General features: G+C 37.4%; 1 protein-coding gene across 35 annotated transcripts in view; it reads left to right on the top strand.

Annotated features, from left to right (window-relative positions):
• The window catches only part of TCF4 (transcription factor 4), a 345,979-nt gene that overhangs the window by 288,779 nt on the left and 34,599 nt on the right, over window positions 1-22,601 (top strand). For all 35 annotated transcript variants that reach the window (XM_074339930.2, XM_019722107.3, XM_019722094.3 and 32 more), the window contains 3 exons: window positions 5,520-5,652; window positions 20,146-20,213; window positions 21,361-21,439. In XM_074339930.2, coding sequence (XP_074196031.1) covers window positions 5,520-5,652; window positions 20,146-20,213; window positions 21,361-21,439 — 280 coding nt within the window. The remainder of the gene's footprint in view (window positions 1-5,519; window positions 5,653-20,145; window positions 20,214-21,360; window positions 21,440-22,601) is intronic.

Below are 22,601 nucleotides of genomic sequence, written 5' to 3'. Positions count from 1 at the left end.
GTCAGCTTCCTTTGGTACATAAATACACACAGTATGTGAGTTATAGAATTCAGCTATGGCAGTACCTTAATAGGTTTGGTTTGGTTTAGTTATCTGTAGTTCGGAGGATATACGGCAGGGGGCAGAGTGACAGTGAGTAGACTTGGAGGGTAGATGATGTGCATCACCCATGGGCATTTCCATTTCCCTTTGATCGGCGTCTGTCACTTCCGACAGCTTTGACCTGTTGTGCCATGCTGGAAGGACAGAATTCATGTTTTCTATGCACTCCTGTCAGTAACAGCAGCCATGGGATTTCTGTATAGATCCGATTCCTAATTTTCTGTATTTCAGCTTTGATTCCAGTCCCCACCCCCCACTCACCCACCCAAGTCTCCCACTGATGCTGTGTTTTGCCTCACTCTAGTTGAAAACCGCTGGGATGTAGAATGTTACCTTTTTATTATTATTATTATTATTATTATTATTATTACTATTGTTACTATTACTACAACTAAAGTTTCCACTCTATCCATCACCTATGCTCATCCATCCTAGTTTTACTCTTTGTCCTAAAGGAAGTAGCTCATCGGATGTTTTTCTAGCCTCGAAAACAACGACAACCCAGAATCCACGTAGGAACTTAATTCTATGATTAAATGGAGGAAAGAGTACTTCTAGCTCATGAGTTAGATTTGGGATGCAGATAAGATGGGACTGAGTCCCTTGCACAATAATATAGCTTTAAAAATGTATAGACCTCTACTCTTACACATGTAAAAGGGTACATGACAAGTCATTATAGTTAGTGGTATTTATATAATTTCTTTTCATCTTGCAAGTTGCCCTTTTTTTTCTTGTAGTCCTCAGCTTTATGTTTCTTTTTCTGTTCTGGTATAGGAAGTAGTAATTTCTAGATTTCCGTGGCCTTTCCTCTCTTTCGCTCAACCACTAGAGATATAGAAAGGTGACTAATATCCTACTCAAAAGTTAAGATTTCTGAAATCCTTCAAAATATCTATATATTTAGTCCTAGTGAGAGAGACACTCTTTGGTCAATTAACCTATCCGTTAATGAGAGGCAAATGGTGGAGATGGAATTCACTTTTTATATCATCTCCCAGGTTTGAATGTGTAAATCACAAACTATCTCAAAATTCATCACATTTTCAGTAAATAACAGATGATTTACTTTCAAATTTTCTCTTCTCTCACCTCCTACTTCGAGGTATTAGAGTGAAAGCTTAGAGAAATATCAACTATTATTATGCTAGAATTTCTTCTTGGCTAACATTTTTATTTCTCCATCATCATTTTCCACTTCTCTAAGGAACTCATGATCAAATCTACATGTGTCCTATGAGCAAGGAAAGTTTTGATTACACATAAAAAATTTTGGCACTATGCTAATATGTTGGAATTTCAATCCTTTTAAGAGTTGTCCATCTGACATTTATTTTTCTTCCCTCTTATATTTCTTTTTTCTTTTCCTATCATGGTCTAGAATTTTGATTTAGGTGGTTTGATTTTATCCCAAGTTCCCTGCTTGGGGGAGGTATCTTTAAAATGTACTCAAATGCACAAAAAGTGTAACTTTTAAAAGGAAACCAACTACATTGGTTTTCGAAAAACTTTTGCTGAACCAAAACAATAGGAAGAATCAAAACAACCAGGAAGAGAGATCATTTGAAAGGAGTAACCCAACAGATTTTATCAAATGCTTGTATTTGTAATGTCATTTATCTATCACAAAACATAGGGTTTCCATTCTTAACATGATCACTTAGCAGATCGTAGAGATTACGGGTTTTGTTTTTTAAAAAGGCTAAATGAATTAAGTCTCTGGCAGTATGAATTTTCCCACTGATAGGAAACTGTTGAATTATTACATCTAGCAATCATTGTAATTTCAGTATTTACCCATTCGAAAATCTCTTGCTGAAGTGACGTTTAAAAATGTGACATTGATTGAGAATAATTTGCGTATATAGTAGGTAGTGTCCTTTCAGTTGAAAGTATTGCTCGTTCCTTACAATTTTCGAACTTAGTTTTAGCCCGTTCCATGTTGAACAAAGGAATAGTTTGAGAAGAAGAAGAGAGCTTTCCTTGCATTATTTTGGGTATAATTTGGCCAAATTAGTATTATCTCTAAAGGTGTAACGTTTTAGAAACGTTGCTCTCATCATTGTCACTTCACACTGTGTGATAACAGAATGTGTAAATTATAAAGCTTAAAATCCACACGTTTCAGTAGCAACTGTCAAGGTACCAGTATTGATTCTTCAAATTCCCTGTAGAGTTTCAGCCTGTAGAGCACAACCCCACAGTTAATCACCACGACGTCACAGACACACATGTAAAATCACTCAAAAGAATGGAGTTTGTGGTTAAGCTTTAGAACGGGTTCTTGTAGATGTAAGTTTGGACTGAGCTGGCAGAGTTCTTTTTAAAAATAAGATAGAGTCCTTGCTATCTGTCATGGTTTAGGCGTAGTCTTTGCACCACAGGGTGAAATAGTCCTAGGAGTCTGGAATTTTAATACAAAGGAAGTTCTGTTGTCTTCTATATTTTGTGACATAAACCCTAACCCCCGTGATGATCAACTGGGTGTGATTTTGCCCCCTGGAGAACATTTAGAAATGTCAGGAGACATTTTTGGATGTGACACCGGGGGGATAGTTGTGTAACACCCCCCTACTGGAATCTAGTGTATAGAGGCCAGGGATGCTGATAAAAACACAGTGCACAGGAGAGCCCCCCCACAGCAAAGAATTATCTGGCACAAAAAGTCAATCGTGCCAAGGCTGTGAAACCCTGCCTTAACCCAAAGCATGATTTTATTCTCAGTATGTGCTACCAATTATTATATTTTGTAATCTTTGAATTATCAACCCATAGGTTGATAAAAACATCACTAACGGAAACATTTTTAACACTTATTCTGTTAATAGACTCCAAATACACTGTCAGTGGATATCGTAAGTAAAAATATCTAAATAGTGGGCATGTAAGGCCGTAACACTTTATCATACTTCCCCTTTCCCTTTGTATAGTAGTAAGCAGGGCAGAGTATTAATAGCTGGAGTAAGACTTCTTATAGTTGATCCCTAAATACTCTAAAAGACACATTTCACATATCACTAATAGTCGCTGTGCTGTATTTATTATGTCTTTGAGTGACAGTAGTTTTCAACATACTTTTCCTTGTAAAATGATCTAGTTATAAACCTCATTAATTGCTTTCAGCATTTAATTTTCCATGAGTCTCTAAAAATAACTGATTTAGGTGGATTGTATTGGTTTCCTCATTAAAATTTGTGGGGAAGAACTTTTCGTTTTAGCCTCTGAACTCAGGATTAACTCTTTGTCAAATCCTGAATTGCTGTGCATTTTATACCAAGTTAAGGGGTCTAAAAATTATCACTGATATGATAATCTATATCCTGTTTCATTCTGTAATTATTAATAGTTACTTAAGTAGTTTTCATAATTCTTTTCTTGTGTTTTGATTTCTGCATAGTAGGGACTGATTTATAAAGTCTCTCTATTCTTCAGAAACTCAGTATGGAACAGAACTGAAACCATCTCTTTTTCTGTTAGCTTTCTTTTTCTTTATTCTGTTTCTTTTTCTCCACTTTATTACAGTCTTTAGCTCTCGAGCAGGTATAGCTTTTCTCAGTTTGGTGTTCTGTGGCTTATTCAGAGTTTCACATTAGCTTCACTATTGAACGTGGGGTCTATCATTCTTTGGAGAAAATTTCATGGACTACTTGGGGTATTCCATAAGTAACAAGTAGAAATGAGTTTAACAGGTGGCCTAAGGAATTTTTTTTTGGTCAAGCAAAGAAGTCAATGAAATTAAAAAGTTTGAAAGGCATTCCTGGGAACTTGGAAAGGTTTAAGGGCATCATGTCAACTTTTTCACTGAAGTTGACCTTTCATTTGGACTATTTTGAGTGTGCAGAGGTAATATTTTTAAAGGCATGACACTGGCAGACCTAGCTCTGAAACGTAGTTTCATTTTCTAGACTGTTTGGTTATCTCTCAAATTACTAGTATTTCAGCCCACTATTTATTAAATGCTAACTGATAACCAGTTGTTCACTGAGTATATAGGATAATTATGTGTTCAACACTCAGCTGTAAGTTGTGGGATGCAGAGGTATAAGCTCTATTCCCTCCCTTTGAAGAGTTTACAGTGTAGGTGGAAATGCACTTAGAGAGAAAGCAATGAAAAGCAGCATATAATCGTTACATGGCACAGTGCAGAATGTAAATTCAGTAGGGATTCAGAGAGAAGAGATCTTGGAAGAGTTGGAAGTCATAAGAAATCATCAAGGAAGAGGCAGAATCTGAGGTTGACCTCTCAGAATGAGAGGGTCTCAAGACCCTCTCAAAACCCCGGGTCTTGAAAATACCAAGACCCAGGGTTACACTCCTTGTGAATAAGTGTCTGGGCTTTAAGTACCTCTGACCATCAGCATCATGTTTAATCTCAATTTTATATTGAACAGTAGTAACAGAATCTCCAATAATGATATAATAAAGATCAATAGCCCATTCATATATTATGTACAAGGAAAAAACATATTTTAGCTTAAATGTTTTTTCTTTACATGTCTGTAACGCATTCAGATGCCTCTGAGAAAAACAGTTTAAGCTACGTATTATCTTTAACAAGAAAATAGCTCGATGTGTTTCTGTAAATTACTGTGTCCCTCTTAGTGACCTGCTTATTCCCAAGCAGATGGATGAGTAGCACCTAATTTGCCACCTTACTGCCACTGTGATATGCCCCAAGAAATGCAGCTTATTTGGACAACTGGCATGATAATCGAACTGAAAGCCAAGCCTTAAACCAAGTGACTCTGTAAAGATGATGTTCTTTTTTCCTAGTCACCTATATGGTAGATCGCTAATGCAGAAGGGATGTAAAGAAAGAAATCGAATCGTCGTTCTCAATTCATTTGTTCCAGTTTAATGCAGTATGGTCATTGACTTAAGGCTTTCCACATTGATACTTTGGAGAGATACATTTTAAATTTCTCCTTTGCCATTTTGTTCATGCTGGAGTGCAAAATGATGATCCAGTTTGGCAGGAAGAAGATCTGAGATGGGTTCCTCTTTGCCATTTAGTATCCAGAAGGTCAGGGTGAAGTAAAATGTAAATCCTGTGTGTCATGATGCTGTTTTATTCATTGCATCACGGAATCTTTCTCATTTGATCCATAGGCCATACGGAGAATAGTAGCAATGCTCTTTTACGCTGCTGAAGTCAGAGATGGTTTCAAGCAGTAATTTTTAGAGTTAGAGATTGTGATAATTTCTCAATGTCCTACAGTACCATTATTGTGTCATTGTATTTTAGCATTAGAAAACTGAAATCTGTCAGATCTAAGCAAGACATATTCTTGGGTATTTTGAAATACTAAGGGCTTTCTCCATCTCCGAATGAAGAGTTCTGAAAGAAGTGTTAGAAAACTAACCCACTAAATATTTTATGGTTGAACATGCCTCCTTTTTTTTGCTTCTTGCCACAGAGCTATCCATCACACTCTTCAGCAGACATCAATTCCAGCCTTCCTCCAATGTCCACTTTCCACCGTAGTGGTACCAACCATTACAGCACCTCTTCCTGTACGCCTCCTGCCAACGGGACAGACAGTATAATGGGTGAGTCTTGGAAATGCAATTCTGATGCTGAAAAGTCACTGTCAGTATTTAATAATGAAAGACCTCTTTTTCCCCCTCATAATTGAACAGCAATCAGGCAATGAGTATTTGTCACATAACTAAATGAACCAAAGAGAAATAGTCATTGGCTTGACTATAATCACTTTTTTTCCACAAGAAACTGAAATTTGGCTACTTTGTCTGTTGTGAGTCATTAGATTGAACAAGATTTTTAAAGGACCCAAACTACCTTGCTTCTCATCCTCTCAAGCAGCAAGCAAAATGAACTTTTATGAGGTGAACCATTGAAGACTAATGAGATGTGGAGGGCTTAGTGTCTCTAATTGACCACTTCCCAAACTCAGTCACCCTGCTCTGCTCTTAGCTATGACATGCCACAGTCTTCTGGAGACTGGCTCATGCGAAATTCACAGGTGAGCAGTAATAACTAGCTGAGCTTCACTTTCTGAAGCATGTGGCATTGTGGAGTCCTTCGCAGGGCCAGGAGTGTTTGTTCACATACAGGAGAGGAGATGGCTGGCCATCAGTGGGCCACAAGTGATTTGTTGCTTTTTATCAAGCAAATTTACTAACCAAGTTAAGGCTCAAGCAGAAAGCTGCTGCCAAATTTAGACCCATCATTATCCTCTCATTTTTCATGCTGTCCACTGTGGTCCTCTCCCTCTCCTGCCCTGAAGGAGGAGCTAGCAAGTGTCTGGCTGCCCAGGAAAGAAAGAGCTCAGGTAGGGGAGGAGGAGGCAGGCACCTTCTCGGAATTGGCCTTGGACCACTTCCCTCCTCCTTCAGATGAGCAGCCTGATGGTCCAGGGTCTTATTAACCCTCAGATGTCACTGGTCATCACTACTCTGGTTCTCGCTCAAACCTACACCTTGCTGGGGGCCTTAAGAGGACTTCCAGTGCGTCACTGATAAGAGCACTCACTGTTTTAGAGAGAAGAGTGTGTGACAGAATGATCCTGCTGCTCACTCCTCTTCACTGTTTATAGTCTTTTTCATCTTATTTCATCTATAGAACTTTGGGAAGTAGTATGTATGAATGGCTTATGGGGGGGGTTGATGAAAAAGAAATGTGTTTGGAAATGTTCCAAATATAATCCTGAGTAAATAATACACTCCCTGCTTATTCAATAATATATTTCACACTTGAAATGAGCCATCTAGCAGCCCTTTACTATCATGTTTTATTAAGAAGCAAATTTAGGAATACGTTTCCATTTTTGTAACTTTTCAGAACAAAGCTTCTACAAATGTGTTGCATCAGTTTGACCTTGGAGTGCTGTGGACAGAGGTCACATGGGGAAGTTTTGTTAGCTATCGGTGCAGTTTTGGCAGATTTGAAAAACAAGAAGAAAGAAAGAAGTGCAGAACTGAAAGAGTGAGAAAAGCATATTTCACTTCAATGTGGTTTGACAAATGGAAAGCCCCTTTCTGCAGTCATGAGGTCTAGTTATGAAGAAGGGTGGCCGGTCATTCATTGTCTTACATGGCAGATTTCCTGTCTACTTGTGGTTTGGGTCATTTTCTTTTTTAGGAAGGTATAAAGGTGGAGCAAAAGTTTGAGTTGAGGAAAACACACTTAGGCACTGTTTGAAAAGAGTTCTGTTGACTGATTTGCAAAATAGTTTTTCTGGGACAGAGGCCTTAGACTTGGGAAGAAAGAGGTATTATGAGATGGTGTAATCATCCTCCATGAGCTGTGGAAATGAGTCTCACTGGGAATGGGTTTTGCTTTAGTTAAGCTGGTCGGCTGCTCATTAGTGCGTCGATGAACAGGAATGTCTACCGTCCTACATTTGGTCTGGTCAGGGTGCAGCTGTAGGTTCTACATCCTCATGGGCTCAACTACATACTAACGGTGGACTTAACTTGTTACAGACCATAGGGCTCTGTTTAAGTGGATGGAGGATCTAGATAATAATAAGGAAGCTATAATTTAAAAAAGGAAAAAAGTGTGAGTTTTTTGGAACCCCGAAAAGGGATTTTTTTTAGGAACAACCTTACTACCCAAATTGCTCCATAATCATGGGTGTACTTGTCAAAACCAACTAGTAGAATGTGAGAAAGCTTTATAATCTTTTCAGGAAATGAGTAGACATGGTAATTCATCCTTTTTGGAGGAACAGACCTTTATTAATTTGCATAAATACAGTTATTACTATAGGATTATTTTAAGGGAGAACATTCTAGAAATGATCTCCCTTAAAATGTGTTCTCCAGTTCCTTAAGTTAAAATGTAGAGGAAAATGTAAATACAGTAATAAGCTTTAGTATTGCATGGTGTCTGAGTGGCTCATGTTTCTTCGCACTTTAATTCTCTTAGGTTTCTGGCTTGATTTTCAGAGTGTGGTAGAAGTCAGGGATGGCAGGATGTCTGTATAACAAGAAGGGAAGATTTTTCTTCTGTTAGTGATACTTCCCTAACAAACTGTATGGATTAATAGGATACATCTGTAGACTTTTGAAAATATTTGGCATATACTCACTCATTCTGAAATGCAGGAAGTAAAGAAATATTACATTGCCTGTATCACAAAGAACACACAGAGCTAATTAAATAATTGGTAAATAGGGAACACATAGCCTGACACATGTTTAAGATTACACACATGATTCTGTAGAAAATGACTGTAAGCAATACTAATGCTGTAAGAATGGGGTTCAAGCACTAACACATGGATATCACATTTTTCAAGTTTTCTTGGTGTAAAGTTGCAAGGCAGTGCAATCTTTTCATAAACAGTGTTGATGTCTTAGGAAGCTTCTTTTTTCAGTTCAAAAAATCATTGCCCCATATCTCAGTTTCATGTTATAATGTGTCTTCCTGGAGGTCACCGATTTTCCTGAACTGATTATAGAACCACAAATGCGTGTGGAGTGAGTTATAAGCTCTAGAAGTATCGGAAGGTAAACTCTCTGGAACCACGCTCCCTTGTCTCCTGTTCTCTGCATCTCAAAGATGGAAGATGCTCACTGAAGTCTGGGATGGCTTGTATTTGGTTTGGAGGAATGACCATCGCTTCTTGTTTGTTTGTTTGTTTGTTTGTTTCCCCTCTACTGCCCAATGTCATTTTTCTGTGAAATCCTTAGGAAGAATAAAGCTTATTCGGATTATGTTAATGATGGGTTTTTTTTTAATTAAAGTTTATTGGGCTGACAATTCTTAGTAAAGTTACATAGATTTCACGTGTACAATTCTGTATTACATCATCTACATATCACATTGTGTGTTCACCACCCAGAGTCAGTTCTCTTTCCATCACCATATATTAGACCCTGATTACCCTCTTCTAGAGCCCCCGCCCCCGTTACTCTCTGATAACCCCTAAACTATTGTCTATGTCTATGAGTTTTTGTTCCTTCATTTGCTTGTCTTGTTCTTTTGTTGTTTTCAGTTTTATATACCACATATCAGTGAAATCATATGGTTCTCTACTTTTTCTGACTTATTTCGCTCAGCATTATAATTTCAAGATCCATCCATCTTGTCACAAATGGTACTAGTTCATCTTTTCTTACTGCCGAATAGTATTCCACTGTGTATATATACCACAACTTCTTTATCCATTCATCTATCGAAGGACATTTTGGGTGTGTCCATGTCTTGGCCACTGTAAATAAAGCTGCAGTGAACACTAGAACACACATGTCTTTATGGATAACTATTTTCAGATTTTTTGGGTAGATACCCAGGAGAGGAATTGCTGGGTAATTCTATTCGTAATTTTTTGAGGAACCTCCACACTGCCTTCCATAGCAGCTGCACCAATCTACATTCCTACCAACAGTGCATGAGGGTTCCTTTTTCTCCACAGCCTCTCCAACACTTATTACTATTGTCTTGTTGATGATAGCCATTCTAACTGCGCTGAGGTGATACCTCATTGGGCTTTTCATTTGCGTTTCTCTGATTAGTGATGTTGAGCATTTTTTCATGTCTATTTGCCATTTGTATGTCCTCTTTAGAGAAATGTCTCTTCAGGTCCTCTGCCCATTTTTCAATTTGGTGTTTTTTTTGTTGTTGAGTTGTATGAGTGCCTTGTATGTTTTTGATATTAGCCCCTTATCGGAGGCGCTGTTTGCAAAAATCTTCTCCCATTCAGTTGGTTGCCTCTTTATTTTGTCAATGGTTTCTTTTGCTGTGCAGAAGCTTTTAAGTTTGATATAGTCCCATTCATTTATTTTAGCTTTTACTCACCCTGCCTTTGAAGTAAAATTCAAAAAAATGCTCTTTGAACCCAAGGTCCATAAGTTTATTACCTGTGTTTTCTTGTATGCAATTTATTGTCTCAGGTATTATGCTTAGGTCTTTAATCCATTTTGAATTAATTTTGGTACATGGTGACAGATAGCAGTCCAGTTTCAATCTTTTGCACATGGCTTTCCCATTCTGCCAGCACCATTTATTGAATAGGCTGTCTTTTCTCCATTGTATGTTTTTGGCTTCTTTGTCAAAAACGATCTGTCCATATTTATGTGGGTTTATTTCTGGGTTCTCAGTTCTTTCCATTGGTCTGTTTTTCTGCCAATACCATGCTGTTTTGATTATTGTAGCCCTGTAGTACAAACTAAAGTCAGGGAGTGTGATATCTCCAGCATTGTTCTTTTTTCTTGAGATTGCTTTGGCTATTCGGGGTCTTTTGTGGTTCCATACAAATCTGATATTTTTGTTCTCTTTCTTTAAAAAATGCCATTGGGATTTTGATGGGGATTGCATTAAATCTGTATATTGCTTTGGGTAATACGACCATTTTAACTATGTTGATTCTTCCAATCCATGAGTATGGAATGTCTTTCCATTTCTTTGTGTCTTCTTCCATTTCTTTTTTTTTTTTTTTTTTTTTAATTAAATTTATTGGGGTGACAATTGTTAGTAAAATTACATAGATTTCAGGTGTACAATTCTGTATTACATCATCTATAGTTTTCAGCATATAGTTCTTTTACATCCTTGATTAAATTTATTCCCAGGTATTTTATTCTTTTTGTTGCAATTGCAAAAGGAATTCTTTTTTAATCTATTTTTCTGAGATTTCATTGTTAGTATATAGGAATGTGATGGACGTTTTTGTACGTTGATTTTGTAGCTGACAAGTTTACTGTATTCATTTATTGTTTCTAATAGCTTTTTGGTGAAATCTTTAGGGTTTTCTATATATAGCATCATGTCATCTGCAAAGAATGACAGTTTAACTTCTTTATTTCCAATTTGGATGCCTTTTATTTCTTTCTCTTGCCTGATTGCTCTGTCGAGAACTTCCAACAGTGTGTTGAAAAGCAGAGTTGATAGGGGACAGCCCTGTCGTGTTCCTGAATGTAGAGCAAAGGGCTTCAGTTTTTCACCGTTAATTATGAGATTAGCTGAGGGTTTGTCATATATGGCTTTTCTTATGTTAAGGTATTTTCCTTCTACACCTATTTTATTAAGTGTTTTAACCATAAATGGATGTTGTATCTTGTCAAACGCTTTTTCTGCATCGATTGATATAATCATATGATTTTTGTCCTTTATTTTGTTTATGTGATGTATCACATTGATGGATTTGCAGATGTTGAACCATCCTTGTGCCCCGGGTATGAACCCCACTTGGTTGTGATGAATAATCTTTTTAATGCATTGTTGCATTTGATTTGCTAGAATTTTGTTTAGAATTTTTGCATCTGTATTCATTAGAGATATTGGTCTGTAGTTTTCTTTTTTTGTGTTATCCTTACAGGTTTTGGTATCAAGGTAATGTTGGCCTCATAAAATGAGTTAGGGAGTACTGTTTCTTCTTCAATTTTTTGGAAGAGTTTGAGTAGGACAAGTATTAGATCCTCTTTGAAGGTTTGGTAGAATTCACTAATGAAGCCATCTGGTCCCGAACTTTTGCTTTTGGGGTTTTGGATGACTGATTCAATTTCCTTACTAGTGATCAGTCTATTTAGATTTTCCAATTCTTCATGATTCAGCTTAGGAAGGCTTTATGTTTCTAAGAACTTGTCCATTTCTTCTAGGTTATTGAATTTGGGGGCATATAGTCCTTTGTAGTATTCTTGGATGATCCTTTGTATTTCTGTGCATCCGTGATAACTTCCCCTCTGTCATTTCTGATTTTGTTTATTAGTGTCTTTTCTCTTTTTATCTTAATAAGTCTAGCCAAGGGTTTGTCAATTTTATTGATTTTTTCAAAGAACCAGCTCTTTATCATATTAACCTTTTCTATTGTCATTTTGTTCTCTATTTCATTTAGTTCTGCTCTGATTTTTATTATTTCCTTTCTTCTGCTGATCTTGGGTTTCATTTGGTCTTTTTTTTCTAGTTCTTTAAGATGTAACTTGAGGTTATTTATCTGGGATTTTTCTTGTTTCTTGAGATAGGCCTGTAATGATATAAATTTCCCTCTTAAAACTGCTTTCGCTGCATCCAAAAAATTTTGGTAGGCTGTATTTTCATTCTCATTTATTTCTATGTATCTTTTGATCTTTTACTCTTTCTTTGACCTGGTCGTTCTTTAAAAGTATGTTGTTTATCTATGTGGTTTTTCCTGCTTTATTTTTGCAGTTGATATCCAATTTCAAAGCCTTGTGATCAGAGAATATGCTTGGTATGATTTCAATCTTCTTAAATTTGCTGAGGCTAGTTTTATGTCTCAATATATGGTTTACCCTTGAGAATGCTCCATGTACACTGGAAAAAATGTATAGTCTGATGTTCTAGGATGAACTGTTCTATAATTATCCATTATGTTCATTTTATCTAATATGTTATTTAGGGCTGCTATTTATTTATTTATTTATTTATTTATTTATTTATTTATTTTCTGTTTGGATGACCTATCCATAGCTGTCAATGATGTATTTAGGTCCCCTACTACAATTGTGTTTTGGTCAATTTCTCCCTTTAGTTCTGTTAGTAGTTGCTTGGTATAATTTGGTGCTCCCTGATTGGGGACATAAATATTGATGACTGTTATGTCTTCTTGTATAGTCCCCTTTATCATTATGAAATGTCCATCTTTGTCTCTTGTTACCTTTTTTATTCTGAAGTCTGTTTCATCTGATATCAGTATGGATACACCTGATTTTCTCTGGAACCATTTACTTACAGTGTCAATTTCCACCCTTTTACTTTGTGTCTATGTTTGTCCTTCTAGCTTAGATGTGTCTCTTAGAGGCAGCATATGGTTGGGTTTAGTTTTTTGATCCAGTCTGTTACTCTGTGCCTTTTTATTGGTGAGGTCAGTCCATTTACATTTAGGGTGATTATTGATATGTGAGGATTTCCTATCATTCTATCTTTGATTTTCTGGGTAAGATTGTGTCTCCATTGTTTCTTTGCCTTTTTGTTGTCTATTATTTCTGTGTGGAGGTATTCTATGATATTTCCCTCTGTTTCTTCTTTTATTGCATTATATATTTCAGTTCTGGATTTTTTTTGATTGGTTACCATTAAGTTTATGTAAAAGAAAGTTTCATATTTTAGAGTATTCCATTTTCTTCAACATGCTTATGTTTTCCATTCCCATATTCCGGTTCAGGCCTTTACTCTCCCCGCTTTTATGTTTTGGTTGTCACAAATTATCCCTATTCATGCTGGTCGAACAGCCTCCTTCAGTATTTCTCGTAGTGCAGGTTGTGTATTAGAAAATTCCCTCAGCTTGTGTGTGTCTGGAAAGGTTTTTATTCCTCCTTCACATTTTAAGGATATCTTTGCTGGATATATTATTCTTGGCTCATAATTTCTATCTTTCAATAGTTTGAATATTTGATTCCACTCCCTCCTGGCTTGTAGAGTTTCTGCTGAAAAATCTGATGATAATCTAATAGGCTTTCCTTTGTAGGTTACTGTCTTCTTTTCCCTGGCTGCCTTGAGGATTCTTTCTTTGTTGTTAATTTTTGACAGCTTCAATGCAATATGCCTTGGAGAAGGCCTGTTGGTGTTGAGGTAATTAGGTGTTCTATTTGTTTCTTGGATTCAAGGATCCAGTTCTTTTCACAAGCTTGGGAAGTTCTTGTTGATTATTTGTTTGAATATACTGTGTTTCCTTCTCTCTTTCTTCTCTTTCTGGTATGCACATTATTCTTACATTGCTCTTTCTGATGGAGTCAGAAAGGTCTTGTAGAGTTCTTTCATTTCTTTTAAGTCTCAAGTCTCTTTCTTCTTCCGTCCATGTCATTTCCAGTTTTCTATCTTTGATGTCACTGATTCTTTCCTCCATCTGGTCAACTCTACTACCTAAGCTGGCCATTTCATTCTTCATTTCTTTTATTGAGTTCTTAATCTCCAGAAATTATATTTGCTTCTTTTTTAAAATTTCAATCTCTTTGGTAAAATGTTCATTTTGTTCTTTGATTGTGTTTCTGAGTTCATTAAACTGCCTGTATTTTCTTGCATCCGTTGAGTTTTATAAGAACTGCAATCTTGAATTCTCTGTCATTTAAGTCACATATTTCCATGTCTTTAAGTTCATTTTCTGGACTTTTCATTTTCTTTCTGAGCTGCCTTGTTAACCTTGGTTATTCATGGCAATTAATGATTTATTATTTCTCTTCCTAGACATCTACAGGAGTGGGTTGTGCAACAGGTTGATAGAAAGAGGTCTTTCTTTTGTTTTCCAGTAGGTATTGGTAGAACGTTTTATTTTCTCTCCAACTGCAGCCTTTTATTCTTTCTCACACTGTAGTGTTATATTTTCTCTTCACTATTCCAGCTTCTCACACAATGGGGGGATTCCCTGGAATGTGGGCTTCTCACTCTGTTAACAGTTCACCTGGGTCATAGGGCACTGCGTCTGTGTGGGAATGCAGAGAGCTTCTGAAGTTCCGAAGCTCTTCCTGCACCAGATTCAGAGTCTGTGTGTTTCAGCAGCTCTGTTTACTCCTGCAGGGATCCACCCAAGTAGGTGTGGACAGGGGCGGGGTGAGTTGTGAGAGGTCATTGCCAGAGCACTGGCTGCGACCACCACCACAGCCAGTCCTGATTCCACAGCTCCCTCCCCTTTGCCGGAACTAGTTGTTCTGCGAATCTGTGTCTGTGGACCACAGTTTTCAGAACTGCAAATATTCTGTTCTTTTGATCTGACCCTACTACTGTTCCGCTTCTAACACTGGGCAGGTGGGAGCGGGGCAAGCTCTGGGAGGGTAGGGAGGGGCGGTTAGTCTCAGTGCCTAAGGCTTCTGTTCTCTGCTCGGCGGTGAGGGCTTAAACCACCGTTTTCAGCCTTCTTTCCTCAGTCTTTGCTCCGAGGTCTCTGCCGTGAGCGTTGGGTTTAGCCGTGTTATATGCTGCCCCCTCAGCCCTGTGGGAAGCGGAGCCCTAGCAGTCCGAGTTCTTCCTGCGGTGGTTCCAGGATGCAGTGAGCTCAGAGCACCAAGCTAGGCACGGAGCTAGCTCTGAGTCCTGTGCCCGCGCTTCTCCCTTCCTTCCCCCTTTGCGCACTTTGCTCACCTTTAGGTGATTTCAGTAGTGTGTCCCTTAGTCTTGCCTGTCTGCTGCGCAGGGAGTCCTTTGTGGAGTTATAGTTGTTCAATCTGTTGTAAATTCCAGGGGAGATGTCAAGAGGCTCACCTCAGGTCGCCATCTTTATGACGTCATTTCCGTTTGCTATAAGTAGAATTGGCAGGCCCTGGGAAGGGGAAATGCCGACTGGATTCCCCAGGCCCTGCCTCCTGGGTGGGGTGTTGATCCAGCAGCTGGTGGGAGGGGAAACCTATTGAAGGTCAAGTCCAAGTGAGTGTGACCTGCTGAGGGCAGAGTCTTGGGTGTCTGGGTGGGTCGCGATTTTTTTTTTAATGACACATTTATCTATGGGTTTTTGAGAAAATTGTAGAGTAAAATATTTTATGTGTGGTACATAGTCCACTATTTGTCTCTGAAGCCTTGCCAGCAAACTGAAGATCACACTAGACATTTCTGAATCAGAAAGGTCTTTTAAGCACCCTAGAACTATATGAATAATACTGCATGGGACACAGCATGGATTCATAATAACTCAACTAGTGTAGAACCCAGTTAAGAAGTAGATGAACAGGAGAGAAGCGAAGTCTTGGGACTTCAGGAGTTGCCAACATCAGAGCCCTTCAAACTTTATTCCTAACACCTTTCCAGTGTTATAACATTGGGCATGTCTCAGAAGCCCTATGGTCCAGTGTCTCTTCATGTGAGTGAGCTTGCATACAAAGAAGGAGGTGTAATAAGTTATTAGATACCAGCTCTAGAGGATAGAAATGTCTACAGGATAGCAGCCATATATATTTTGCTATCTACATATTTCCTTCCTACCTGCAACATCCAATAGCCCTTCCCAATCCAAAGGATTGAGAGGACTGCCTGTTTTAACACAGTTCCCTGAGAATACTCAGAAACCATTTGTATACGTTACAAAGCTGTGACCTCTTGTGGTGTGTGGCTACACACCCTCCCTTCCCCTCAGAGGGAATTGGGCCTACAACTACCATGATGGTTATAATAACTATTATTGTTTTATTAGTCTTTAACTGGTTTGCTTTCTCATACATGGTATTTTCCATATTTTTAAACCTCAAACCAAATACTGTTGATGGAACACACTACCAAGATTGATTTAATACAACATATGCTAAAGATTACCCTGGAATATCTATCCGGTTCATGAATTAATCTAGCTTACAACTTTCACTTTTAATGATATGTTTGTATGACATGAAGCATTTTAGTATGTGGCTTTTCTAGTAGAAACATGTCCATTTCCCCTTGAGGACTTGGTTTCACAGTTATTTTATTATTAGAGTAATCACATAAGATTCACTTTGTCTTTTATAAGAATTTTGAGACTTCCAGTACGGTTGGGTGATGAACAGGCACAGAGCATAAGAGTATATGAATTTTATCCAACAACATCATGGCTTCTTAGTTACAAAGACCACCAATGGAAACAGTAAGCTAGTTTGATTTAATGCTTCTCGTCCATTTCTTGCAAATGGTCATGTAGTTCAACTTTCCCCCTCAATTCCTAGAAATCCCTCCTGTTTGAAATTAGTGCATTACAGTTCATATTTGAACTTTGATTTTAAAATTGTATGTAGTACAATTGTACGTAGTAATGGAGATGTCCCTTCTTTTTGTCATTTTTGTAGACAAGCACATGGCATTGTTATGCTGCTTCTAATTGTTTAATAATGTGAGGGTCACTCAGAGGTAGTTCACAAAAAACTAAATTTTAAAGCAGTCATCTTCTTTCAGGTGAATACATTATGAATTGCACTCCTTTTTCCGTTTATATCTTCCTGATGTTTCCAGCCTGAGCTTATGGGTGTGCAACAAAAGGGTAACACATTTTCCAAATTCTGGTTTTCAGTAGTCAATCCCCAGGCACCACTCACGCTGGTGTTTTGATTAGGGTGTGTTCTAATGGGAATTGCCATTTCCCCAAAGCTGAGATTGAGTCCAAGGGTGGTCCGATGTGAAGCCAGAGATACCCAACCCTTCTTTCTGCTCCATCCTCCAGCCAGCGGCAGCACCTGTGTTCAGGCCATCTGAACAATGCTTGGGTGGCTGGCAGTGTCGAATCCTCCTACAAAAGTACACTTCCTCTTGACAACTGCCCATCTTCCACTCATGTTTATGTTACATCTCTACCTAGAGACTGATTGTTTTTTTTCTTGAGCACGAAAACTTGATTAGAGCTAAAATAACTTAAGAAACCAATCCAGTCTTTACCAAGTAGGGACAATAGTTTTTATCTTTATTTCCATTTTATGGGCATTTGGGTAATTACTAATAATACGAGTTGACAAAAACCAGGGCCTAGAATAGTAATCAAATCCTGTTTCAGTAAAGCTGAAAAGGAGGATTTGATGAGCACAGGTTTTAATTAGAATGTTTTTGCTATACATGACCCCTTACTCGATATAAAAGAAATAATGCCATATGAGAATTAATGATATATTCGCTTGCTGATTATGTGTGACACCCTTTGACCTATCGGTCATTGCACAGATAAAAAGAGAACACTTGAACAGAAGGACCCGTGCAGCTTAACATGTTCAGGGACTCTTGAAAATGTGTCTTCTCCAACGTTTCCTGGAACAGAACAAAAGGCATTCCAAGCGAAAGGGCAAACTGGCCCCAATAAAGGGCTTTGAAATTTAAGACGTTGGGTTTGGCTCTCCAGCTGCTGCAAGGTAGAATGGCTTCGTGTTAAAAAAATAGTCTGCTCTTATCAGCGGCTTCCATGAGTAGCCTTTGTAGTGTTCTGAATCATTTTCATGACAACATGAGGTAAGGCGTTGATTCTATTTTTTGCCCCACTTCCTGAGTCCTAATATCTCCCTCTGTACAACAGGCACTTAATAGAAACTTTAGTTAGAAAGGTGTAGCATGAAAATAATCGCAATGATCCTATCTTGTCTCTTCTAAAGTGTGATGTTGATGCCGTATATATATAATTTACTGTTTCAGTGTTCCTAAAATATTTCTAGTGGTTTTCAATTCTGTTTGGCTTCATGAAAAAATATTTTTAAACACTTACTATTTTCATTTTAAAGTTGTTCAAAGGAAGAATTAATCTTTTGAAAGCTACTACAGTAGCAAATTTTATCTATAATTGAAACAATGTCTTGTTCTGTATTTGGGTGTCGGTTCCTTGTCAGATAATGTAATTTTTCCAGTGTGATTCTGAACTTTCATTTCATGAAGATCTGTTCTCTAATCAAGCAGATGACACAAATTATTTTGACCTGTAAGTCTCATTTTTTAGATAGTATGATAATACTGCTTCTAGGAAAAAAATATATATGTAATTGCCCCAAATACCATGGTAATATATGCTGAACAAATATTACTGCTCTCTGTATTTTCAAAATATTTATTATTTTCTCTATAAAATTATTTTTAAAAAAACTCCCTAATGCAGTAATTTTAATTTTCACACCAGATATAATTTCATTTATCACTTATTTTAAATATTTTTAATACTACTGATATCTGTGGGTTCCTCCACTAGCTCAATTGTGTGATGTCAGACCCTCATTTTCAAAGTTTGCTAATAATACATATAATCCTTAGTGTTGGTAATCAATATGTTTTTTATATGAATTTGTGATATGAAAAAGAATAAGTTCATTTTGTCAGAAGGTGACTGTGTTCTTTTTAATCACATACCAGTGTTCTTTCAGTTTTAGTAATTAAGACATAAATATGAGTGTGGGTTTTGTTAACCAAATAAAACACACATCAAAAGACTGTTTAACTGACATACCCAACATGTAAATGTATAGAAATAACAAGCATGATTTAACTATGCTAAACAGAGGTCAGGAGAGTGAAATTATAACCCAGAGAAGTAGAGAATTTGACCAGTTGAGATCAGCCCACTACTCTATTTTTACAGACCTAGAAGCTGAGGATGACACATTTGTCAGAAAAACTGCTCTCTTGGGTCAAGGATAGGGCTGGGAATTTTAAAAAATTATTTGTGTAATAAAGTTTTGCCTGGATTAATCAGTGGATTTGTGAGTTCCTTTTCTTATTTCACAGAGTATTGAAAAATGTCTTTCCCTAGCGTTTAATGGGTTTTATTTAAATACTGTGTCAATTTGCTAATGTTGAGGCCTTAATAAATGTAACATACCAAATGTCATAGGCATCATATGGATGCTGAAGACCTCAAAAGTGCACTGGGTGTACCATTTTATAAAGGCAAGTTACCTTCAAACGATACTTGCTACATAGAACAGGCTTTCAATTATATACTAGAATCTATATCTTTTTATTAAGAGTCCATCTTAGTACTATTTGTTCATCTATTTTATAGATAAAAATACCAGTGTTTAAGATGATACAGATAGCTTCATGATTATGTGGACTTTTTTTTAATCTCTGGAATTGGAGACCATATTATCTTTTAGTAACATAACAGTTGAAATATTTTTAATGTGGACACAGACTTAAAACTATGTGGAAGATATGTTATTTAAAATATTAAAAATGTTTTCTGTCCTAGGAAGCCAGGCCTGTTACAGATTTTTTTTTTTTTTTTTTATTTTGTTTACTGTGCAACTCTGAGAGGAGTACCTCTTTTTGCTACATATCAGTTTTTTATTTGAATGGTATAAATTATTTGTGAGGATAATTCAGGTGACTACATAAAATATAAAGAAAAGCCAAACTTTGAGGACTTCAGAGACCTAGAAGTACTGCATACTTCTTAGCAATGAACTTAGCAATGAACTACCGTTCACCACTAACTACTCCTAAGTAACAAGCAGAAAGGTAGTAGCAACTAAAACACTTTGTCTTTAAACCAAGGTGTCAGGTTTATATTTTATCTGTAAAAAATGTAACATGAATATATTTGACATCTACCTCAGCAAACAAATTAATGCTAATTAAAGATTAATGTGTTGTAATTAGCATTAAAAATGCAATTAAATTGTGAGTAAATGGACCAGGAATAGAAAATTGTTAGATGTCTCACTGCCTGCTTTTTCATATTCTGCCTTTTGTTTTTGCAGCAAATAGAGGAAGCGGGGCAGCAGGCAGCTCCCAGACTGGAGATGCTCTGGGGAAAGCACTTGCTTCGGTGAGGAAATATTGACTTTGGACATTCACATGTACCCATGTTGATGGCTGAACTTTAATCACAAGCGGACATTTGGAATTTTAGAAAGTGAATGGCAAATAGCTTTGATTTTTGGAAATGCTAGCTTTTTTGCGTAATGATCATTGCAAAACTGGAGGAGAGAGCTCGGAAGCTTCCAGTACATGGCCGACCTCTTCCGTCTTGTCTCCTCACAATGGTGCTAAGTGGTACTCAGTTATGAATTCGTGGCTATTCTCAGAGCCTGTAGGTGTACAGCTTTTCTATCTTGATTTCTTATTTTTCTCTAAAGTCCTATGGGTGCTTATTGACCAGCTAAGACTGACTTTGGAAGGGGCAGTTTTAAAACACTTTGGAAAAGGCTTTTTTAAAAAAACAACAACAAAAACAAAACCATAACTGAGTTCTATGAGAAATTGTCACATATTTGGCTCCTGGGGACTCAGCTTCTCCGCTTTGACTGCCCACTGCCAAGAGGCTAGAACTGAACATTCATTTCCTGCATGTTCACTAGCAACAAAATGGCATATTTGTCTGAGGGAGTATACCTGGTATTGTCTTCAGAAGCTAAACTTGATCATTTGCAAATGTTAGTGAAGATTTGTTGGACTGTCATGTGTCTCTTCGGTGGTTTTTTCCTTACCATTGGAACATAAAAGAAGTTTGATTTAAATTAGCATTGTGACCAAGTAAAGCTTTTTATTTAATCTGGGCATTCTTATGACTTGGAATCAAATGCCTTAATCATAGTGAAGAAGGAGTTGGACAACAGTCTTAGAGAAGATACTGCCTAACCTGTTTTGGGGAGGAGAAAGGGCGATATGGGTTATCTCTGTGACTTGCTCACAGCCACGAGCCATAGTAGGAAGTGGGAGGGAACGGACTAGAACTCAAGCCCGCTGAGCTCCATCCGATCCAGCTCTTTTCCTACTACCTTATATGACCTCAATAATTCTTCTTTTGAAAAATTAAGGTTTTCATTTTAGACTGTTGGTCCTATACTTGTTAAATGTGTTTTGTAACTTATAATTTTTAAATGAATTGCACTGACACTTTGTAGTTTACAAAATTGTTGATTATTTGTTCCTAATAATGAGGGTTTGTTTTCTTTTCCCCCCACTGTTTTAAGATCTATTCTCCAGATCACACTAACAACAGCTTTTCATCAAACCCTTCAACTCCTGTTGGCTCTCCTCCTTCTCTCTCAGGTACTGTACTTTACCTCCCGTTGCCTCATAGTGCCAGCTGATGAGAATGATTGCCCCCTTATAATCCTGCTCTGTAGGTGGATACTCCCCCTAAAAGCTCAAAACAGTATTTCCAAACAATAGAAAGGAGTGGGAGAGACAGGCTACCAGGTGAAGGTACAGTCATTTACACCCAAAAGTTTTCTTAAAACTTAGGTATTTCTACAATACATAGATGTGTGGAAAACTATTGCTTATACTTTTCCTAGCTCTGTAGAAGATACCCAACAGAATAACATACTCCAATAAAACATCTCAGAGGAGAAAAGGTAGTAAATATAGTTATGAATATGATTATATAGTCATCAAACATAGACTATCCAAAAGGATTATTTCCCACAGATAATTTAGATTTTCCAAATTCCCTCCTTCAAGTACATGTCATTGGAATGTTTGAGGAAAACTATAATTTTGTAAACAAATTGGAAAGTAACTGTGTGGCATAAAAGGGCATGTTTGCCTTTAAAAATAAAAAATTACATGACCTATGGCTTCAAATAATAAAATTATAAGTTGTTGAATTATATTAATAAAGCATTTTACTTTCTGGAGATCCATTTAAGAGGCTTGTTGCCCTTCCACAATAAATGCTTCCAAAAGGCCCTGCGTGGTGCATGTCTCAGCTCTTTGGAAAGAGGACAGGTGGCTTCTAAAAAAAAAAAAAAAAACCCGTAAATCACATCTGTACCTCATTGAAACCTGACCTTACTGTAATTTATAGTGGAGTCACATGCCTAAATGCCGCCTCCTCCATCTCTGTACTATTCCCTGCATGCAAGACTCCCGTGGACGGTTCCCTGGTAGAGAATGGGAGGTTTTAGCCTGGCGCAAGCTTTCCGGGACAATGGCCGTGGCTTAGTTGGGATTTAATATCAGCCTTTTCCAAGACTCCATTGACATGGGGGAGGGGGAGTGACAGAAGAGAAAAAGGGTAGCTGGACATTTAATTTAAGTCCATATGTCCAGAGAGACAAAGTTGAAACTGGGAAGAAATAGGGATGATATTAAGAGGATAATGGAACAGCAATGAAACATTCCCCGTGATAGAAAAGGTCCAGTACCATATTGTTAGGCTCCAGAAAATGGTCCCACGCCTCAGTGTCCAGAGCCAGGAAAGGATCAA

The sequence above is a fragment of the Rhinolophus sinicus genome, chromosome 4, assembly GCF_057876585.1.
Source record: "Rhinolophus sinicus isolate RSI-liver-muscle chromosome 4, RSI-T2T, whole genome shotgun sequence".
Classification (NCBI taxonomy): Eukaryota; Metazoa; Chordata; class Mammalia; order Chiroptera; family Rhinolophidae; genus Rhinolophus; species Rhinolophus sinicus.
Note: the sequence above shows the minus strand (reverse complement) of the source record. Positions and strands in the feature narration are given on the sequence as shown.